The 24743-nt window shown below is 33.3% G+C and overlaps 1 protein-coding gene across 1 annotated transcript in view; it reads right to left on the reverse strand.

Annotated features, from left to right (window-relative positions):
- Nucleotides 1-24743, reverse strand: part of LOC134228989 (cGMP-inhibited 3',5'-cyclic phosphodiesterase 3A-like) — an 89612-nt gene that overhangs the window by 40854 nt on the left and 24015 nt on the right. The window contains exon 2 of the mRNA XM_062710698.1: nt 1489-1515. Coding sequence (XP_062566682.1) covers nt 1489-1515 — 27 coding nt within the window. The remainder of the gene's footprint in view (nt 1-1488; nt 1516-24743) is intronic.

Raw genomic sequence — 24743 nt, forward strand, 5'->3', positions numbered from 1 at the left:
CAGTACAAATGATTGTACTTAAATAGATAAAATATTATCTATGAAGTATCATTGTGCATGTCAAAATTAAGACAATCATGAAAAATAAAAAAATGATTTGAATAATAAATATCTTATTGATTCACCTAATTACTAATTCATATGTGAAAAAAGGACAGCTAGGAGGATAAGAAATATATCAATTTCATTAAAGAATGAAAAAAAAAGGGTGTCACACAAAAAATAATTATGTAAATGTTGGTGCAATGATGCATAATAAGGCTAAACATATGGTAACTTAATCCTTCAAGAAATTGATTTTCAGTTATCTTCTTTCATTCTATTCAAAATCTTTAGTAAACACATTCAATGAAGGGTAATTTCACATTTGAGATTTTTAATTTAAACTTGCCTATCAAAATTAGCAGCTTACTCCATCATATGGATTATTCAAAATATTTCTTTTTAATCCCTGACAAGATTTTTAAAAATGTCATAATAAATTTCTTAAATGCAATTCAAAAACTGACAAATTTCAGCAGAAAATATGTATTCACATTATGCTGAATGATGAAACTTTCAAATGTGACAGCCTTAAGCTCTAACTAATCAAAAGTTTTGGGCAACTTTAAAGTTTTTGTGGACAAACAGACAGATGGACAGACAGACAGAGCAAAAACTGTAATTTCCAAATCTTGATAACGGGACATGAAAAATCATGATTGCTAAACTACATGTATTGAAAATGTACATAATTGTATATACTAGTATTGGATACATATATATAATGCCTGGAAATTACAAACACACCTAGGACTTAGTTTTTGAATTAAATGTTGATCAAGAGAAGAGTTGTTTCTAGCTAAATAAAACGTAATTTAAAATCTCAGCAATATAACACTTCTAGGTTAAAAAATTAATGTAAATGGAACACCTAGGTTCTCCACCAATGAATAGCTTCCTCTAAAAACATCTACATTCTTTCCAATGAATATTTGAAATTCGGTTCTGTAAACATTAAAATTTTTATGATAACAGCATAAGATAATTTATTGTAGCTATGCATGGTAATTCAGAAATGGGGAAAATCAATTAAAAGTAGAATAAATTTGACACAAATTGCACATAAATAATTACATAAAAATAAGGATACAGAAAACAAAGCAATATTACCAAAAAACTTCTACTACAACGTACAACAAAGACATTCATATTATCATAAATTTCAATACAAAAATATTAACGTTGGTTTTAATATAATTTTTTTGGTCTAACCTAGATATGTTCATTAATATTCATGCTTGATTGTTTATTGGTTGTTGTGTGAATGATAAATTGTTATGTGTGGTTATGTTCACGTTTAAAATACAGGTGTCAGTGCTGTTACAACACAAAAATTGAACATCACACACAACGTGTTAGGAGGTCGAACATGAAATATGAAGGGACCACCACTAACTAAAGCGCTAGTGTTGTATATAAAGCAGGCAGACTAAAAACCAGCTTTACCTTATTTGGATAGCGCAAAAAGTCAATCTGAAAGTAATAAAGTAAAAAGTTCTGAACATACATTAGATAGTGTAATAAGTCAGTTCTGAATAACAATTGGACTGATCGATTATTCAGTGTCCTAACAAGATCAATACCCCCCTGCAGGCCCACTAAAGAAAGAGCATTAAATTAAAGACATAAAAAAAGAACTCTACAATCTAAAAAAAATACTACAAATACCATGGTCTTTTTTTTTTGTTTTTTGGTACCAGTAAATTGAAACTTATCTAGTTGATTGTTGCTACACAGTTATTTTCCAAGCAACCCTATACATGTACCTAGTAGTATAATCATTTTAAAATCTTTTTATGTTTTCTCTGTTTGAAAAATTATTTCACAATAGACAAGCAACTTTGGACTTAAGAATATTAAGTCAATTTTTTTCTTAAGTTATAACTCAGTGTTTTCCCTTTATTTCAAAGTAAAGGGTTAGAGATCAGTTGAAACAGGCTTAGGGCTGATGCTTATGAACAAAATCACTGTGGACCTTACAACAAATTTTTATTTCAAAACGGCATTTTTGTTAATTGAAGCGGTCAATTTGGCCGGTAGCCGGTTTGTAGGGAAAACACTGTATAACTAGAACTTTCAAGAGATTTTTGAAATTTTACTTTAAAGGGGGGGGGGGGGGGAGAGAGAGAGAGAGAGAGAATATACTTTAAACGATCAAATGTAGATTTTAAGTACACAAATTAAGTTTTAAATTACTGATTTTTTACTAAATTACAAACTTAAGTTAATAATCAAATACATGATTTTTTTTTATTACATAATACTGTATGTACCCTTCTTGTACTTCATATTCTGTTGATTACGACAATTTCGGATCTTTTGTTCAGACGTAAATAATTCTGTAACACGACCATTTTATCTAATTACTAGAATTATGTTGGTCAGAGTAGATTCACGTCAGAAACATTTACTGCCATTCAATATGCTTGATCAAGCTTCACTAATGCCCGGCTATAAGATTCCTATCACTGTAATATTTCATTGACTTTCTCTTACTAAACCATTACCTAATCAAGCAAAACTAAGTGTTATTACATAATAACGACCACAAAATTACGACTGGTACCCAATGAGGAACTAAGCCAGCCTTGTCCAATTACAATCCTGTGCGATCACCACCCTGTATCTAAAGCATCATATTCGTACTGACGTCAGTGCCCACTTCCTGCGATTTCTCTGACATGACCTCAGTGCTAAAATAACGCAGCAAAAAATCTTTGCCAGACAAGCCATCTAATTATACTTCCATTTCTCTTCTTCTAAAATGTGTACAGAATACCGAAATGCTATCCAAAGCAGAAAATAGCAGAGTCGTTTAAAACGGACAAAAAAAGAACGAATTACACAATAGTGTAACGGAAAATTAATTTTTGTTATGTAAGACAATTACACTTTTTCCCCTCCTCAGATAGTTGTTTTTAATTGGAAGGTCAGACAATAACTCTATCCCTGGCCCTCTTTCAATTCTCTACCACAATCAGATTAAACCCTTCATCTTCTCTAAACAGAAGCATCCAAAAGTATTCAATTTATGTTGGGAAAAAACCTCATACAAACAAGACTGTAAGACAGTTCAACTTTTGTAGCAGCTACAGATGTGCAAAATTTAGTAAACTATCACTATGCATAATAAGTTTGACTTTTTTCTTTGTTCATAGGTGCTCCTAATAAATATATATATATCTGACAGATTCAAATAAATTTCTCATCGAAACTTTCACTATTGGATGATTGACAATGGACAGAATTAAATAGGTTTTGAGGGAACAGCTAAAGTCATGATATAATCAGATAAAAATCATAATGAAGCCTTTTCTCAGCACTGGTTAGAAAAAAAAAAACCTTGACGGCAGTCTATAATTGCAAATACCATCCAGCGCAACCCAGTGGTGTAATACCCAGAGTCACTGATGCATGACCATTGACGTCAATTGCAGAATGAAATGTCATTTTTGCTCCGTGCTGAATTACTGGTATTAAACTGTGTGGTTACTCGATCATTATACTACAATATAAAACCCTCATCAAAATGTCTGCCATTGGAGAAAGTCCTAAATAAATGATTAGGCCTTACACTGGTCTCTATGTTTGATGAATTGTATGACAATTTATCTGCTCTTTTTAAAGACAATGCTAGATCTCATTTAATCTCACAGTATCTTTCTCAGATGTCAGATTGCAGGGTGAGATTCTAACAGCAAAACTTGACAGCACTTAGTTCTAATAAGGTATCTAATATTTCCAATCTCAAGGCCATTTATTATAGTTAAATTTGCACAACCATTGCAGTGCTTCTAGGCAAACTGGTTTCCACAGGGAAATTTTAGCATTTGTCGAATCAAGGCTCTGAGCGGACACATATGCCCCCACAGTTTATTTCTGGGACTCACTCAGAAGAATCTGTGTTATATCTGAGAATTATGCCTGGTTTTAAGTTCTGGATATATCTACAGTACAGTCAACGCGGTTTAGGCATTTACCGCGCACCCCCGCGGTGTGAATCTCATCGCGGTTAGTACTGGTGTCTCCGGTAAAAACCGCGTGCCCCCGCGGTTCAGTAATCCAGGTAAATCACACCGTCGCGGTGCATCTTAGCGATTACAGGTGAGAAACAGTCTTGGTCTAAAACTCGAGTTACCTCCCTTTGAAAATATCAACCATTTAACAAAATAAAACGAAATTAATGACATTTTAAAATTTATAGAACTGAAATATTTGAAGTACAAAATAAAAATTAATTTTTCAAAGAAATACACCCTCATTTATCTAAATAATTATAAAAATCATCAAAGCAATTTTCAAACAGCGTTTACTAATTCTTGAATCACTTTTTTAATATGTGTTCATTCTATTTAGATCCACAACTTTCGATATAAATTACTGTATGTGATATATTTATACGACAATGCAAGATAAAACACCCCGTGTGTTATTCATGATATTCAATATTAATTTTTATTTTTCATAGCGTTTTTTTTAAATAGTAGATTGATTAAAGAAACGCGCGCGATTCATCGCAGTGTCACTTTCATTGGGGCTATAAATGATGAAAGTGTTTTAAAATTATTAATCTTCAAATATAGGAGTATAATACGCAGAAGATTTTTATGTAATCAGCATTCTCCGAGTCGTCTGTTAAGTGTCATTCCTTTATTCTGGGGCAATGTTCTTGAAATCAGTAGGGTGTGTATGCGTGTGTAATTTGATGGCCTACCAATCCGTAGAAGATAAAGTAAAATTACATACTGTCTAGAGTTAGACCTGGTACGCATACTTGGTCCTCACAGCTGTACACTGGACAAGGTGCGTTCCCCTGCACCAGCCCTACCCCTGGTGTACACGTGCGTGCCCGAAAACGGGTCAGTAAAATTCATCTGTCATACATGTTTAACATACTTCACAATGACATTTACATTGATCATATAATTTAAAACATATTTGAATTAATTATTTAAATTTAAGATATGCAGATTACCATGATTACTTTCGTGTAAAAAGTTAATTTTGATATAACAATCACCCCCCCCCCCTTCTCCCTTTATTTACTGGGACACTTAATGTGTCTTACACAAAACTCAGCACAATCACAACTTTGGATGGGGGGTTATTTTCCCAATATCAGTAGATGAATTGATTTAGAAAATAGCTAAGGCCTAAGTTGATTTTGAAAATAATGTATTCATGTATGAAAATTCAACGAAAACAGTGCAAAAAAAACTACCAAGCTTATTCCTGCAAAATTCTATCAAGGACTATTTACCATTGTTTACATCGCGTAAATAAAAAATTACTGAAAAAGAAATTCATTAACACCACAAACAATATCGGAACAACATTTTTTGCGCATTTTGCATTGGTAAGTAATTTTTTGTCCTCGATCAATCTAGTACATGTATACACAGTGTACATGTAGCTGCACGGACTAATCGTGGTCTCCTTAGTAACTGGTGGATTCCTGTGTATTGTGCGCGGTCAAGCGGAGAGGGATTTCCTGTCTCACAGTGACACTGTACATGCTGTACTGGGTATAATTTCACACCTTTGTGAAAGACAAAGGATTTGGATTTTCGCAACATTTTCACAGTTTTAAAATATAAACTCATAAACCGGGTGGATTATCATGATTATAATCCCCCCCCCCCCCCGATTCCTTAGTGCCGTCTGCATGAACTTCATATTTTTTTAAACATAAGGTTGTATGTTTCAATAACAATTACATTTGGATTCACAAAAAAAGACTGATCTTAATGACTTTCCCTGTATATGCTTGGTCTTCTACAAATACAAAAAAATAGGAATGTTAACGCTGTCCTACATGTACTGTGTACATGTCCCTCAAAAATTACGACAAGCTACATGTACATGTATTTCATTGCGTAGTTAATCCCATACGTTGACAGGGGTGGCTATAGAGGTAAAATGGTAGAAATAATATTAATTCTTTTACATATGTATGCATGTATAGCAAAAGGACGATATATCAATTTATTATGCACAACGGTATGCACAACAAAACACCCCGTTTCATCTGTATACTATTATTATGCGGATTTTTTTTTTTTTTTATTTTTCTCTTATTTTATTTGCACATTAAGAGTTCTTTAAGTAACACTTTAAACTGCTTACAAATATTTCTACTACTCAGTGTTTTCATTTAACACGCTTTTCTCATGAACATTGTTCGTACTTACAAGTATGCTTTCAAGCGGAAATGCGCTGCAGTTTAAAGTGAATTTTGCCGATTTAAAAAAACACAAATAATAATACGAGAGAGAGAGAGAGAGAGAGAGAGATTTACTGCACATTGCCTATAAACATGTTTCAGAATATCTAGATCTTCCATTTATCGAATATTTATCGAAACATATACTATGCGTTTCATTGTAAAAGTGATATACGGTATATAGTCATTGATTTAGAGAAATAAAGTTTATGCTTATGCTGAGGATATAATTTATTTTTTTTTTAAACCTGTTTTAAAAACTTACATTTATCAAACATCAGAATAACTTGGGAAAACAATCATGCGCAATTTTTTTTTTTTTTTTTGAAATTCTTCGGGTACATGTAGTACGTTTATGTATCACTGTATGATATTTTTAATAGCACCATTTTTTTTTTTTACTCAAAACCTGCAATTATATAGACCGAACAATATGCAGTTATAGATATCATACTATGGAACGCCGTCACTGCCTTATAGCAGAACACAACAATTGCACTCCGTCAACCTTCCATTACATTATGTCAATTCTTTATGACATTTACTCACACAACTATTACATTGTGTCAACCTTCTTTTACATTATGTCAACTCTACATGATATTAACTCATACTACTATAGCATTGTGTGAACTTTCCTTTACATTATGTCAACTTTTTATGACATTTACTCACACTACTATTGCATTGTGTGAACTTTCCTTTACATAATGTCAACTCCATATGACAGTTACTCACACTACTATTACATTGTGTCAACCTTCGGTTTCATTATGTCAACACTTTATGACATTTACTTCTACTATTATTTTATTGTGTCAACCTTCCATTATATTATGTCAACTCTTTATGACATTAACCCACACTACTACTGCATTGTGTCAACCCTCCATTACATTATATCAACTCTTTATGACATTTACTCACACTACTATTGCATTGTGTGAACTTTCCTAAATACATATAGTCAACTCTATATGACATTTACTCACACTACTATTACATTGTGTCAACCTTCGGTTCCATTATGTCAACTCTTTACGACATTTACTCACACTACTATTGCGTTGTGTCAACCTTCCATTATATTATGTCAACTCTTTATGACATTTACCCACACTACTATTGCATTATGTCAACCTTCCATTATATTATGTCAACTCTTAATGACATTAACCCACACTACTACTGCATTGTGTCAACCTTCCATTATATTGTGTCAATTCTTTATGATATTATCACACACTACTATTGCATCGAATAAACCTTCCTTTACATTATGTCAACACTTTATGACATTTACACATTCTTGTATTTCGTTATGTTTACTGTTCATGACATTTAATTAAACAACAATAACATTGTGTTAACCTATCATTACATTATGTCAATTCTTTATGATATTAACTTACACTACTACATTATGTCGATTCACTTTTACGTTATGCGAACACGGGTATCCTCGGCCTTTATATGAGCATAACGTATTTTCCGCGTTCCGCAAGCACTAAATTGGCGGGAGAGAAAATTGTCGTAGAAGAAATCTCAGCGATTTGAATAAAAATAGCCTTAACACTGCGACTGTGAATTAAAGTCACGTCGAAATTCAATGGCGTTCACTTTAATCTGATAATTAAATAAATAAATCAAATATTATGAGATGTGCAGCAATTTTTTTTTCTTTTTACTCGTATTTTGAATTGTTTGTTTGTTTGTTTGTTTTTTTTTTTTTTGGATAAAAGTCTTAAACTTCTGAGCTTACTTAGAACATTGTCATACGTTTTTTTTATCAGTCTTGAACTTTCCTTTTTTTTTAAGTGTAAACACATCGTTATAACACACGTGCACTGGTGGGTTGGGGGGAGGGGGAAATCCCGCCCTACCATCTCTAGTGACCAAAATCTACAAGTACATAAAATTAATAAATTAATTGGTTTTACTTTGTAGGACATTGCATTAGTTTCACATTGAGTTTAGCTGAATTAAGTTGAAAACTATTTTTATAAAACTATAAAGCCTGAGAGCTTCTCCGCTTTCCCCCTTGGTCTCCGACCATAGACCGTCCCCCTTCAGGCTTGGACAATTTTTTTTGTTCAAGATTCTCAAATCCGCTACTGATATGTGCCCATGCATGCTTACTAAGACATATTCAATTGATTAAGATGAGGGATTGGTAGATTTTTATAATAGAATTCTGGCCCTGGAATGGTTGAAAAAATTAATAATTCCAGTGACGTATCATCTTTTTTCGAAAGAATGGGGGGGGGGGGGGGGTCAGCCAGAAAAAGAATATTCGCCCGAAAAAAAAACTTGAGAAGCCAAAAAAAAAAAAAAAATAATTGCCCACTCCAAGCCCGAAAATCCTATTTCGGGGAGGGGGTCCAACTTCGATCAGTCCAAATTTTTTTTCAGATATATTACATTACCCTCAGTGGACTATAATTCAACAAAAAGTGGGGGTGGGGGCTTACTTTCAATGAACATTACATTTTCTATTGTAAAGTTAAAGGGGGGGGGGGGGCTGATATTTTGTGTCTGTAATTCTTCCTAATCAATCAGGACCCCCCCCCCCCCTCTTACCAGTGATAAAAACACGGTCGTCAACATTCATTTTATACCAGATATACAGCTTTGAGAAATTGTAAATGTATTTTTACATCAGGTAATCCACTTTTGGAATCAACATGATAAAGAGTTAACACAATATAGAGATATTTTAAGATCACATAAGAAAGAGTTGACATAACGTAATTATTTATCCACATCACGGAATTGAGTTTTGACATAATGTGATAAAGTGTTGATATAATATAAAGATATGTTCACATAATGTCATACACGTAATAAAGCACTGACATAAAGGTAAGATGTGTTCACCTCACATCATGATGCTTTCGCCGTAAAATAAAGAAAAACCCATATCATGTATAATGCTTTGATACAATAGAAATATACACTCTCAAAAAGGAATGGATTTTTGACTTCATGTAATGATAAGTTTAATCATAAAACACAATTCACTTGATGTAATGCAGTTTTGACCTCACATATTAAAGAAATGAAATGATGTAAAGAAACATTCATTTCACGTAATAAAGTTTTAACACAATGTAAACGTATTATCACTTCACATAATGAATTTTCGACTTCAAGTTATGAAGTGCTGACATAATGAAAGGATGTATTTACTTCATGTAATGCAGCACTGACATGATGTAAAGATATTTTTACATAATCTCATAAAAAATTGACATAACGTAAAGATATGTTCACATCACGTAATGATAAATTGACATAATAAATGCATAGTTGTATGCTATAAGGCAGTGTTGGCGTTCCATATCATACGGCCTCAGGCTCTGAGCTAGATCTCTCAGTCAACCTCTCTCTCTCGGTCTATACCTGGCTACAGGTAGGTGATGAAATAACCGCGGGGGTGTATCGCGGAAAGGATCAAAACACCGCGGGGGGAGCGCGGTTTAATGCCTAATCCGCGTTGACCGTACTGTATGTCTCCACCATTCCATAAATACTTGTACATTTCAAGGTCAGAACCAGATGAGGGATCTGTCTCTGTAAACCATCACTTAGGGAACAAAACAATCAGAAAATTCTCCTATTTATAATGAGGCTTTCTCACACACCTGAATCAGTAAAGTGCATTCTCTCATTACATTAAAAAAAAGTTTTTGCAATTTATGGGGGAAGAAATAAATAGTAGCACACTAACTTAAATGGATGCAAACTCACACATGTCTTTTCGGATAAAATTTACTCATCTACAAATACACTCATTTCCAAGAGTCAGCTACAAAGTAACAAAGCATATTACATTTTTAAAATCTCTCTGTTGATTTAAATAATAAAATGACACAGCATTAATTTATGATCATCAAATGTCTTCAGAATTCTTTCATCTTCAATTCCATATATTCAGAATACTCTGAGACTCAAGTAGAAAATTGTGTACTTTCCCTCCTCTAACAAATTAGCAAAAGTGAAATTCACAGGAGAGCTAGTTAGAGCATTCTGAAGTCTTTTTATTGTGTCAAAAAAAAGAAGATGCTCAATTGTGCTTGTAGCAGTGATTGCAAAAATTCTATGACAGATTGATTGTCTAAGATTAACATGCATTAGTTTGCAACCTTTATAGATCTATTTAGGAAGGAGAAATAATGGTTATCCATCAGTGCTGACCAATCCCAGAACCATCAAATCCTGTTTCTCTTCATCCATTGGTCAGTTTCCTGTATCATACAGTGTTAGTTTTCAAATTTACTTTCAGTGTTCAGTGTCCACCCAAAAATGGCCATCAAAGCAAATATCAATGATATTAAGAAGTTATTCTGAGACTTAAATCAATATAAGGCTATAAAACAAGAACATATTGAAACATCACATTTATACTTGACTAGCTGCTTAGTATACTGGTTTAACTGTCTTTTGTAACCTTTATTTATCTTTATATGTTTCAGATAAAATGTGTAATACAAAGAAACAGAATTCAGATTTTTCTCTAAAATTGAGTGTTCATCTGATAGGGAGCATAGCCTTGTAGCAAATTGTTACAAGATACAGTTCTGGTAGAAGATCAAATAAACTTGGAAACCATCAGAAATGTGGTAACATTGATGAACTTCAGACTGTGTGGTAATCTAAACATCTGATAAAATATACATCACCCACAACTTACCCAAGACTTGCACCATGTTATTTAAGGTGGGTGGCATTCATCTCCAACACTTATTGGTATAGTTCAAAGAGAAGATAGCCTATGGTATCATGTTCAAGAAACCAAGAGTGGTACAGTGGAACATACTAAAGTGAAAATAAATTAAAGATGGATATAAAACAACTTATTACATAGACCCATATTGTTCTAATGACATCCTTTTGATGGTGTCATAAACAATTTAAGCTCCCTCACAATTTTGTGGGGTTGGGATTAAGAAGATCAGTTCAGACTAACTGGATCATTTCCTGATGAATTCCGAGACTTACTTCCTGAAACTTCAGAGGCATCGGATGTCATTGTCTTGTAATAAAGTCAAATTTCTAATAAGCATTTAGGAGAAGTGGAGAGAGAATTTAAAGAAGAATGGGAAATTGTGAATACTGATACTTAGATTTATCATGAAAGCAAATACATGAAATCAAAGATATATTACATAATAGTTACTGCTGAAGACTTCCTTAAATATTTGCTCTCTTCATAAAAACCAGAGAGCAACTTCGATGGTGAAACAAAACTGACTTGCGTCATGGGGCCCATTGTGTATAAGGCCCAGACCCATTTTATGTGATCTTAGTGTAATATACATTAACACTAGAAATAAAATCTCAACCCCGAGTTCTCGTAAAAGAATTGAATGATCTCATTTTGTGTTTTAGTGGGTCAGTAATACAGAGTAGTGAGTGCGTCATCAGTAATCAATGGGACCGACACATGACATCAGGAAACACACAAATCTTTGCCAGTTTTCCGACTTGGAGTGTATAGCGTTTCAAAAGAACGGCATGTGCAAGAAGAATTCCATTGTTAACAAATCTGTCCTCCAAATCGTGACGGTCTGAACAAAAGATGCATTCAAGGCAGAAATAAGTCCATTTGAAAAACTATTGGAATTGCGTATGGATTATTGTTGTATTTACCTATCTTTTTACACCTTTTCTATTGATCCCAGATGATCAATTCCCTGCACTTTATTCAGACATCCTCATTGGCCTAATAATGAACCGAGTTTGTGGAACCAAAGTTCTTGCTGTTGAAACACGTTCCCCACCTAGCTATATGGCAAAAGTCACAAACTAGGACTGATAGAAAGATGAAAATCAATCAATCACTGTTATATAATACAGTATTTACTTGTGTTTTACATCAGAGAATGAGGTCTCACACAAAATGAATGTATACTTTTCAACCAAGCGTAATTTTATTATCGAAAAGGTTTCATCAATTTTCGTTGAGCACCAGTTTTTGAGGATTTCGCTGTTGAAGAGATCCACGAAATTTAATATTTCTTTGACATATGAAATACGTTATTCATTTGTATTGGCAATGACCGTCAGATGGGACATTAAATGGTGCTCCGTGTCAAGGATAAAAACCTCCTTGGCATGTAAAAGATCGTTTCTCAGGATTTCGAAAAAGTGTAGGTTCACTGGAGGCCGCTAGATAAACTGCAACCCTTCAAAAACTGGTCAATGAACAAACTCATCTGCCGAAATATGACTGAAATATTGCCGACTCCGCATTAATATACAATCAATCATGTATTAGCAATGCTTTTGTTCACAAAATTACGTATCCTTGAAATGTCTGTTTTACAAAATATACGAAAATTGATAAAACCACAGTTTCATGTGCTTATCCTAGTTCTCATTTCATTTTTCTAATTCCTCCCTCCCTCTCTCTCTCTCCCTCTCTCTCTCTTTGTATGTGTGTCTGTGTGTTTGCTCTGATGAAAATTTAAATTTCATTTTACTGCCATTACTGGGAATTGGTTATCTTTCTTTTACTTCATCTGTGAAGCAATACTTCTTTAAAAGATCACCCAAATTCACCTTATTGTTTCTTCAGCAAAGTATTTAAAAGCTGGCCTAAATGCACAGAATTTTATGCAATGAGAAAAAAAAAATTACATGGACATTAAAGCCCATCTTGCATGAACTAAGAAAGATAACTCTTTACCTGAACACTTCATATCACATCAGCATTTTGAGTTAACTCTCTTTGACAGATATCTTGAATCTGTGCAGTTGCAGTTCATTAAATTTCATGTGCAACCCCCCCCCATAATTTTGTTCTGCTTCAAGGCTCGTTAAATAAACAGTGTGAAGTGTACTTTGCCAAGACCTCAGTGAAGTTGCAGTTCATTAAATTTTATGTGTAAATTTTTTTCGTATTTTTTTTTTTTAATTTATGGTTTAAAAGACTCGTTAAATATACAGAGTGTAACCACTTTGCCAAGATCTTTATTATTAGTGCAGTTGGACCCATCTTTAGTCTCTCTCTGGCACTAATGGTTGCTTGCTGAGTTAAATAGCAGGACCACTGTGCGTGAATATAATGCATGACAAAAAAACTTACACTTGTTCACATTCTGTAACTTTACCAAGAAAGATCGCTGCACCCCACACATTATAATATTGAAAAAAGAGCAACTTACAGAAAAAAAATTAAAATACTTTTATAAAATATCCCAAGGAAAAATGACATCTGCACACCATTAAATAATAAACTGAGAACATATCCATGTTTCAAAGATGTTTGGATTTTTTTATCTGATTAAAAAAATGACACGAAATAGATACACAGATGGCACAGAGGGATGCCAGTGGGTGTCTACCTTTCCCTTTCCAATATGTCATTTACAACACATTTAATTTGCATTTTATCTAAATGCACAATCTTCGAAATCAATTAAATGTTTTAAAAAACCTGAATGCAAGTGTGTACTCCATCTCATATTGCAACTAATGAAGAGAATTCATTTGTTTTATCTTTGCACACGAAACTTGATACAACTGCGTTGGTGCGACAATTTGACAAAAGCTTGCATTGTATAAAAGTGCAATGGGCTCTATAAAGTAACTTCAGTATAATGTACCCTTATCATCATTAACTTCCCGCAAGACAACACCAGACAAGGGCATTTAATTTGCAATCTATCGACAGGAAGTTATGTAACAGTCGCCACATAGCACAATAAAATATTATCATTTGGAAATTTGATTCCTCCCTGCTTGCATTAAACAACCATCAGTTGTGTCAAATTACAAAGGGGCCACTATATGCTATGTAATAACATCTAACTTTACGGATCAATCAATTTCAAGAAGCTAATTTGCAAGCTTATCACTTTTTTTTCCCTCTAAAAACATAAATGATCTTCTCAATTATGCTTCCCCCCTTACGAGTCCAAATATTTCTTTGGTAACTTAAGAAAGAGTTCAAATATTTCTTTGGTAACTTAAGAAAGATAACTCTTTTATAGACAAAAGGATATGAATACCTTAATGACAATGCATATTGAATGAAAATGACACATTTACTGGGTGAATAGCTGCAGATCTGTAGCTCCTTAGTCTGAAAAAATGGGATGTACAACCAGGGATACAGTGCCATCCATTGGAAAAAGTGTATATCTATTGCACATGAAAAAAATGAATTGTGCCTCTATGTAGTTCTCCACGTAATATCAGGCCCAAAAGGATGGTTTGGGGGGTTTTAGCTTGTGGAAGTAGAAAAAATGTGTAAGGACCGCAGGATTAGTTATATATTGAGATGGTAGATTAATAAAACAAGGAAAACCAAAATTCTTTGTGTGCAATTCATATAAACACTTTTCCCAATGGGTTGCACTGTAGCTCTATGGTTGTCCATCCAACCTTTTTTTTCAGACCAGAGAGATCTTCAACTACAGTACATGGTAAGATGCTATGACTTGCACTACAAAGTATTTTTCCTACTCAGTATATTAATGAAATTTTTTTTAGAGACCTTGAGGCTTATCATGTTTATTTCTGAGAATTTCTACAACAACTTTTTTTTCAATCAGTGGCCCATCTGCTACCCTAAACCAGGCTCCTGTCATCTGTTGTAACTCAATCTACAAACCAGCAGGTGCTCTGATCAAACCATCAGTCACAATACAGCTGCCCTCCAACCACTGCATCATGCAGCTCCTCTGAGGAATGCTGGGATACCATCAGATTGTTTGTGATCTGATTTTACAGGGTATATGTAGTAAATGTAACAGATAGTGACGTCAGTATGTCAGAGTGATCTAACTGGACCAGCTAGCTAGAAGAAGAACATGCCAAATTTTACAATCTACCACCAACAATCAACTGGATTAGTTTTGCTACCATGATGTTTTCTTGAGTTAGAAAGCCAAGACTAAAACAAAAGAAAAATATATGTAATACTTCAATATCTCAAAAAACTACCCCGGTATATCCTTAACTGGCTTCTCCTGTATGAAAGATTTAGATTTGCAATTTTGGAAGTATTCTTCAACATTCAAGATTTTTAATGAAATTAATCATTTAAAATAAAATTGTTGTAAAAACTAAAATTAAAATAGAAATAATGTTGTAAAGAAGTTTGTTTATAGTAATAAAAAGCATTATCCAACACTACATGGAAACATGCATCCACTGATCAATTCAAGAGACATTTCCATGTGAAAAAAAATATCTCCACACAAACACAAAGTTTATAAGATGCATGATTCTGTAGTGGAAAAATATACAGTGGTTTAGCACTTCATTGACGTATATCACAAACAATGTGTCATTTTTAATTTCCAGTGTAAACATTTTCCTGCTTGTCCTTGACCCATAGTTTCCTTCTTGACCTTGACATTCACTCATGAGTCCTGGCACTGTTTAACACAGGAACTTGATAATAGTATATAGTGACAGCTTATGTAAAACTCTTCTGTCCACACCTAAAAACCAACATTTCCTTATTGTTTTAGAAGAGGCAGGAAGTTTTTGTTGAATTACAAAAAATCTTATTCAACACAAAACGTTTATGATGCAGAAAAACAATCTCTTACAAAAAAAAAATGTTTTTTACATCACTAAAGATGACTTGATGCCAAGTAAAAAGAAACGCATTTAATATGGTATCTAACCATCATAAGCATAGATCAATGTTTTAAAAATAATATTCCAATCAGCTGAGCTGATAATATGTGATAAATGTTATTGTTATTTTTGAAGAGAAATAGAATTCACATCAAAGGCATATGAAAGACATTTTCTGCAAAAAAAGAAAAAATGCCTACACACAATATAACAACTCAACATCCTTTGAGATGAATTCCTTCTTCTATGTACAAAAAACACCATACGTATGTCATGAATAGAGCATACCAATTGAGAGATTGCTATTACTAGGGCATTGGAAAGTACATGAACTTTGCAGCTTAATTAATTTAGTAAATTAGTCTGTACACCTAGTTCTTGTGAACAAATGGGTCAATATCATTTATGAATGAATTATAACAGGACAAATGCACTTTTGTGGAAAGCCGACAAACCATACAACCAGAAACTCAACATCTAAAACATAAGACTAGAGGAACTCAACATCCATAACATACAACTATAAACTCAACACGTAAAACAAATGACCAGAAACTCAACATGTAAAACATACGACCAGAAACTCAACACCTAAAACATACAACCAGAAACTCAACATCTAAAACATATGACCAGAAACTCAAAATCCAAAACATACGACCAGAAACTCAACATCCAAAACAAACAACTAGAAACTCAACATCTAAAACATACCATCAGAAACTCAACATCTAAAACATACCACCAGAAACTCAACATCTAAAACATACCACCAGAAACTCAACATCCAAAACAGAAGACCAGAAACTCAACATCCAAAACAAACAACTAGAAACTCAACATCTAAAACATACCATCAGAAACTCAACATCTAAAACATTCCACCAGAAACTCAACACCTAAAACATACCACCAGAAACTCAACATCTAAAACAGAAGACAAGAAACTCAACATCCAAAACATACAACTAGAAACTCAACATCTAAAACATACCTACAGAAACTCAACATCAAAAACATACACACCAGAAACTCCACATCCAAAACATAAGACTAGAAACTCAACATCTAAAACAAAACATAAGAAACTCAACATATAAAACATATGACCAGAGACTCAACATCCAAAACATATGATCAGAAACTTAACATCTAAAACATACGACAAGAAACTCAACATCTAAAACATATCACCAGAAACTCATCCAAAACATATGACCAGAAACTCAACATTTAAAACATACGACTAGAAACTCAACATCTAAAACATACCACCAAAAACTCAACATCCAAAACATATGACCAGAGACTCAACATCTAAAACATACCATCAGAAACTCAACAACCAAAATACGACCAGAAACTCAACATCTAAAACATACTACCAGAAACTCAACATCTAAAACATATGACTAGAAACTCAACATCCAAAACATACAACTAGAAATTCAACATCTAAAACACATGACCAGAATCATAGATTATTGAGTGAGCATACATCTGACCCAGCTCCATCAGTTTTATATGCATTCTACAATTTTTGATATTGAGAATAGTTCGCTCATAAGGAAAAGCACTTAATATGGGCACTAGCTGCATAAAAAAAATAAAAAGGCATGTTTTTTACAAAGTCAATTGAAGTTAATTTGCAAATTAAGGCTTATATACACCAAGAATATTTCCAATTTACCAAACTTCAGTTATTTTGACCAATGTCCTTTCAATATATTTCAGCTACTCATTTACCACAGGGGGACATTTTTGTTCATTTTCATGTAGCCCAGGCCTTTTCTTTCTCTGTTGAGCAATATATCATTAAAATAATTACAAAAATAGATTCCCTCTCATATAGAATGATAGTCTATCATCATTTATCAAAATAATGTTGACTTTTAGGGTAGAGCATACAGTGTATTATTGAATCCAATCTTAATCATGTCAGAATTCTATCACAGACTTAAAGTCACTTGGAACAGAAAAGACCCTGTATGTCTAACAGTAATTATCAAAGTGTTTTCCATCAACATAGTCAATTGACAGCCAAATTAAACCTGCCAAGACACATAACTATATACAGTGCAATGTCCTTGGCAGTGCTATTCACTTCTTGTATCTATAATACATAAAGAACTTTAATACCTTTGCCACTTGCCAGTTTAAACTAATAAAACACCTTTAATACTATTGATCACAAATGGATTACCACACTGACCTACACAATTTCAATTAAATTTAGAAAATTGAACAGCATTATATAAACACCTAAAGTTAAAAGCTTCAATATCTTCTAAGCCCACTGTCAAATTCCCTGCTGTGAGAGATGGCAACCTCAATAAAGTCATAACTTTGGTAAATCACAGTGTCTTTTGTAACCCTGTGAATGTGTAGCCAGAGTTATCATAAAAACCTCCATAATTAATAATTTAAAAAATTAATTATAAAAACAGGGTCTCAAATATATGATTATTACTTTTAATGTCTATTTTTCATACAGTATTATGGTAGGAATTCTTGAGCTGCACCAAAGACCCTGCATTTCTCATGAAGTCGGATAAAACCTTAGAGACTGGCAGATTCACAAGTCCTGGAACTAATATCACAGCATGTGTGGCTTTTTGGCAAGCTCCATAAACACACACTGACCAGCAGATATATATCTAAATATTTACTCAAGTTTTCCACCTATTTCTCACATTTTTAAAGAGCTTTTTTATCAACATTTTGCGGTTGATAAGAAAGACAGTGATTGAAACCAATTTCCTGGCCCTGAGATTACAAACAATAATATTACTGTCCATCAAACTCCAATTAAAGCAAAAATGGCCTCATCAGAAAAATCATAAAGCAATATGTACCACAATAAAAATGTGCACAAAATCAAAAAGATGAAATTTTGCAGGGCAAGAATTCTTTAGAAGCCAGGGATTAGACACAGCCTGACGTAAATAGTGACCCAATTTTCTATTTTAAGAGGTTACCCATAAGTCATATAACAGGTGAAATTGAAATACTCCATCATGAATGAGCCCCATCTACAACCCTCAAGGTCTTATCAATTGAATGAATTCATCTTCTTCAGTTAATATATGATGCCACTTATGCTGATATGTAAAAGTCAAAGACATTTTTTGCCAAAGATGAGAACACCCCTCATAAATAAACCCTATACCCGGGTACTTTTTGCAAGAGTGGAGTAATTTTGTTTGTAGACTGTTCCTTTTTGGGGGAGGGGACAATTTATGTATCTTTCTCAACTCTTCTCACAGTCTTTTTTTTCTTTTGTTTCAGGTGAAGATTCATCTCTCTTTGATGTTGTGCTCACACAAAAAATGCTATTCTCTTAAAAACAGGAAAAAACATCAAACCCCTAACAGCTTGAGAAATCAACAGATGCAGAAATTCTACATTTTATTATGTTCTGTTCCTGTCATCAGACATATAATCTGCATGATTCTGTTTCCACCACCCACCTCCTGCCATGGAAATTCCAATCAATGTGGTCACTTCATGCTGCTTCCTATCTCATATTCACCCTGGGAGACCTTCATTCCCCACAAATGTGATTTCCTTGTTTTACCATTGGAGATCTATATGATTGCTGCCCAATGTAAATGTATTATGTCACTAGTCTATAGTGTTAACCATGAGTCAGAGGATGCTAGGAACAGGAAAATGGACTTGGATTTCTATTTTGTTATGCAGATTTTCTGTTGATTTTGTATAATGCAAAATGTGATTTAAATAATGAATAATCCCCTAATTCTATATCTTCCCTTGCTCTAACATGGATATTTGCAAAAACAAAGTTGTTTTCAAAAGTATGTTTAAACTCATATGGAACTGAAGGATATTATTCCATATTATCTGAGAATGCTGAACATTTACAACACTGAGGATTCAACTTTAACTGCACTTAAATATGGTGTATGGTCCATTTAATGATTACAGAAGTTACTATAACTTATCTATAGCTTATCCATATCTCTGTATATAAAACACGAGCTAATTCAAAGAATGGCCCTGTCGCTCAGTTCTGAGTTAGAAATTCCTCCTTCCATTCTCAGTTTCCTGTCTTCACCAATGCTTCTTGTCAATCAATTTAACAAGAAGAGCCTTAATCATATCTACACCGTAATAAAAATGCACCAATAAAATATCAGGAGTTAAAATGTGTTAGTGCCAGCACAGAGGAATTCTGTTGCTGCTGGCTTGCTGTTATGACAAGGGACCAGACAAGAACGGAATTCCTTGTAGAACAATGTGATCAGATGGAGATAGGCATGTGTGTTTAGGATTAACAGTCCTTCTAACATCACTCAGCTGTTGAATTTGATCTCATCAATTATCACTCACCAAAAGCTTCATGCAGTCAGGGAGTATAAACTGTTACACATAATTGTTTCTACAATTTCTTTTTCTTGCAAACTTTATCAATTGCAAAAACAAATTCTTACGTGGTACCAATGTGAATAACAAGTATTTTTTAAGTAACTACCAGTAATAAATATTCGATTCTTTCAGTCTGTTTGGCTATCCAAAACATGCAATGTGCCCAATAAGCACTAGTCTCATACCAAACAATACAGATTGTCTTATTTTCGTGCAGGTGTAATGAATGGTATAAATTTAAGGGAGCTACAGAGCTGTGCCTGTAATACTTACACAGTAGAATAGTCTAAGACCCTAAAAGTACAGTTAATTTAACTTTCAGTAGCTCAAATACCAATACCTCAAATACCATAGATACATGTATGTTGAAGTGAGTTGGAAGTCCCAACCAAATTTTCTGAAGGTATTTTGACCTTGCTATCTTGAATCCTTCAGATATCTCGAATTTTTTTAAGCCCTATCAAGTTAATGAGTTTTGACTGTAACGGTTTAAAGGTAAAGGTCACCACATTACTTGATAAAACAGCTTTTGTACCTAAGTTTTACCAACCATCACTTTTTTTTTTATAAACAAACAAGGTTTTAGTCCTCTGCATTTTGCATTTTTCATTTTTTTTTTTATCAATTAATGGAAAAAATGCACCTCTTTCATGAAAACTTGTAAAAGTCAGTTCTGTACTTGCAGCACTTTAGAAATCCCTTTTTTCTGGTTTTATACATTGGATAGGTATTATCAAATCACACAAGTAATACTCTTGTATAAAGCCTCCTCTTTCTGTTTGTTCCAGCATGCTGGTGGGACGAGAGTCTTATCATCTCATAATATGCCCCTACCTTACTGTTGATGAATTCACTGATTACATTTCATGGCAGACACCTACCTATAAAAGATAAAAACAAAGAAACTATTAAATGAAAGTTCAAATGATACAAAAACATTCTTCAACGTCTATTTTTTAAGCATTCAATCATGTATCAAAACATGAAGGCATTCCAAAGCTCTCTATCTAAATGATGTTATCAGATAGATAGATTGGGGGAAGCTAATACCACAGAAAATTCTTAAATAAACATTATAATTTAATCATTCTATCAAGTTTATAGCTCTAATGTAAAACCTCATAGTATCTGCAAAATGTCAAATTATAAAATATTGAAAAACAGTTCAGCTCTTATAACAACCATTTGTGTACAAGATGAGGCAAAATTCTTTCAAAGCTAGTTTGCAATTTGCCCAAGATCACGAAAATCATCTGAGAAATTCAATATCTTGTTTCATATTTAGAATGATTCAGTTCAAAGCCCAAAATTAATATGCCCATCAAATTATTAAACTGCCTTTCAATTCTGCGACAGTATTTGAAGTGTCAAGAAGTTTCCTTCATCTAATATAGCAGCATTTTGCTAATGACCACGCAGACTTTCCTACAATGGCTGGCATTAATTCTGGGCAATCTATTGCTCTCACTACATGATTAAGATGGAGATATGAGAGGTATTCCTGATTGACCAGTCTGATTCTGTGATTGATGTTCCTGAGCACTGAGCCCTAGCTCTTAGAAGCTGGGGATGAATGGTGAGCTATGGGAGGTTTGATGAATTGTTAATGACACTGTAAAGGTCATCCCCAGCTCCTGTGTCAATACATTATTCTCTAGTTAGGGGACATAATACACAGATTATGTACATGTCAAACATTCCCCATCTGTTCATGTACGTGGGCTGACATTGGGACAGACAGCTGGTAGTACATCCATGAGGTTTGATCAAATCTTAAGTTTTTAATAAACAATTACTGCTTTTCCAGATATACATAACTTTTTTCTGACAGAAAAATGGTCACAACAGCTGTTTAAAATTTTTGTTTCATATTCCTAAAACATCCTAAAGTGATGCATCCATGGACTCCCGATAGTAAATAAAATTAAAGTATGTGTATTTACCAATCAATCACCCTTAAAGTTGCATCTATTGATTTAAAATTATTTAGATCAGTATAATCAAATTTTAACATATTATCAAATATAAATAATTTTTACAATGGAATTTAAATGGAGGATGTACAATACCACAATTCGTGGTAAAGCATTTGTGTTGAAGTGAAAGCAAACTGAGCTACCATTTGAACCCACAAGTTTCAACCTTTTTTTATGGGTTCATGAAAGGTTACCATTGTAATCAACAGACAATATAATGCCCCCAAGAGCTATATTACTGTAGGTTAGTATAATTTATGTATAAGAAAATACAATTACAGGGCTGAACTTTTTTTCCGAACATCAATTTCCTAGGTACAATAAATGCAAGTGAGCTGTATCAATAGGTTTAAAAGCCTCTAGTGTTCACATTTTTCTTATAGGAAACAGTGATTGAGAAATAGTGATGCAGAGATATGATATTCAATTTGATTCCAATCTCATGTAAAGACAAGACAGAAGAAAATATGTTGAAATAATGTCATTCAACAATAAAAGTATATTCATAAATGTCATGTACCAGGTATGTGGCATCACTAAAAAACCTGGGTACTCAATTTACTCCATCAGTACTTCTGTCCCAAAACAATTTTAGAGAACACTTTCCATTGTCAATTCATATAACCCAAGAATTGCAAACTTTATACCCAAATCTTATTACATTAAAGTTATCTAGTGACATATTAAAGTAAACCACAATTTAAACCTTGTATATTCAACTTATATCATCAATGTCGGAAGTTAAATTACTCAAATTCTGGAACTTAATGTTCAGTACTTGTTCAATCAAACCTTGTCATCTCAAACTTGATGGGACCAAAAAAGAAAATAAATAATGATCAGAACTTCAAAATCACTTTGACATATCTGTGGTATTTTAGATATCAGTGTTCAAGATAATGGAAGTTCAACTGTATAAGTAAACAATATGTACTATCACTTCTAATAAACTTTTCTTTTACAAAATTAGCTATGTAATTATACATTTAATCTACCATTTAACAGTCAAATCCTCATTAATCGTCGGTGTAATCAAGATTTAGATGTTTCGTAAATATTATCTACCCATCATTCTCAGCCTCCCTTCTATAGGTGTTTACCTTTTAGAAGATGATATATAATTGTACTACATGTCATCCAGCAAAGTACAAAGAAATAAATACTTCCTTCACTTTTAAAATGGGTGAATAAATAACAACCGACAGCATTTACTTTGACAATTTTTACCATGAATGATTCCCACTGGGAACTGAACTGACTGGAATGTCTTTTCAGGAGGAAACATCCTATAATCAAAGTCAACTTTATAAGCTTAACTACAGGTGTCAACTTTAGGGAAGTTTTTTTAAAGACAAGATAATATTGATTTGTAATAAACAATAATACATCCCCAACTGTCACCAAGGCAAGTTTCTAGAAATTAAGGCAAAGAAACTATTGACCTAAGAGCTTATTTATTTGCTGGCTAGCTTGTTGTTTTCAGGTTTCAGTAAATGGATCTTCACTGGCGAAGATAAATGTTGAAGTCAACTAAACTAGTCATTGGAGGAATTCCTTCTAAACTTGATTTCAGAGCAAATTCTAGCTGGCAGAAGCTTCAAAAATATTTGATCTGACTCTCCAACATACACAGATCTAAATACGAAATCCTATGCCTCTAAAGAGACATTTAAGTAAAACTAAGTAAATTATTGTTTGTATCCTAACAACTGCCTCAAACTGGAAAATGCTTGTTGTCATACGCCAGCCTCTTCCCCTCAGAAAAACACAAAGCAGTTCTGATAAATACTCGGTTTTTTTTTATCCATAATTTACAAATAAAATTAAAGGTTTCACACATTAAAAATATAGTTGGTTTTCTGTGTATATGGAGATGTCAGCCACCTTTGAGAGATAGATTACTTTTTAGTACTATGTTCTCTTACACCTTCTAATTTTTCTGTGCTGCATGATGGGATAGATTTCTATTAAGTTAACAACATAATTAATTACTTTTACTCAGAATTATTCATATTCTTTCCTTAAACTTTAAAGCTGTTGCCGTTTTTTACAACTTTGATGAATCATGTCAAAAATACTTTTTTGCAAAATGAATGAAAACATATGGCAGAGGTTACAATAAGAACTTGCACCCTCTACAAAAGCATTGTGTCATTTATCACAGAAACCCAGACCTATCAGTTCAGCTAACTGTTGGTACTTCAAGAAAGCCATCAAACTGTTTACTTGCTGCACATTATCAGAGAGAAAGGAGAGCCAGTCTCAACCAGGTTAAAATCAGGCCCCATTTAGTGTAATTTGAAAGTGTGTGCCACAATCATTTGGATGTGAAATATGAGAATGGATCAATGAAAACCTAATTCATCTTCATTAATTTTTTTTCTATTCAGTAATCAACTATGTTCATGATCACCTGCAGTGCATTACAGCTTTCTGAGTTCCGTAGACAATGATATATACATTACTTTGAAAAATCAATAGACTACCAAGACCAAGATGACAGCCAGCGATTTCCT

The sequence above is a fragment of the Saccostrea cucullata genome, unplaced genomic scaffold (assembly GCF_032062105.1).
Source record: "Saccostrea cucullata isolate Sc308-1 unplaced genomic scaffold, CSIRO_AGI_Scuc_v1 ctg59, whole genome shotgun sequence".
Lineage (NCBI taxonomy): Eukaryota > Metazoa > Mollusca > Bivalvia > Ostreida > Ostreidae > Saccostrea > Saccostrea cuccullata.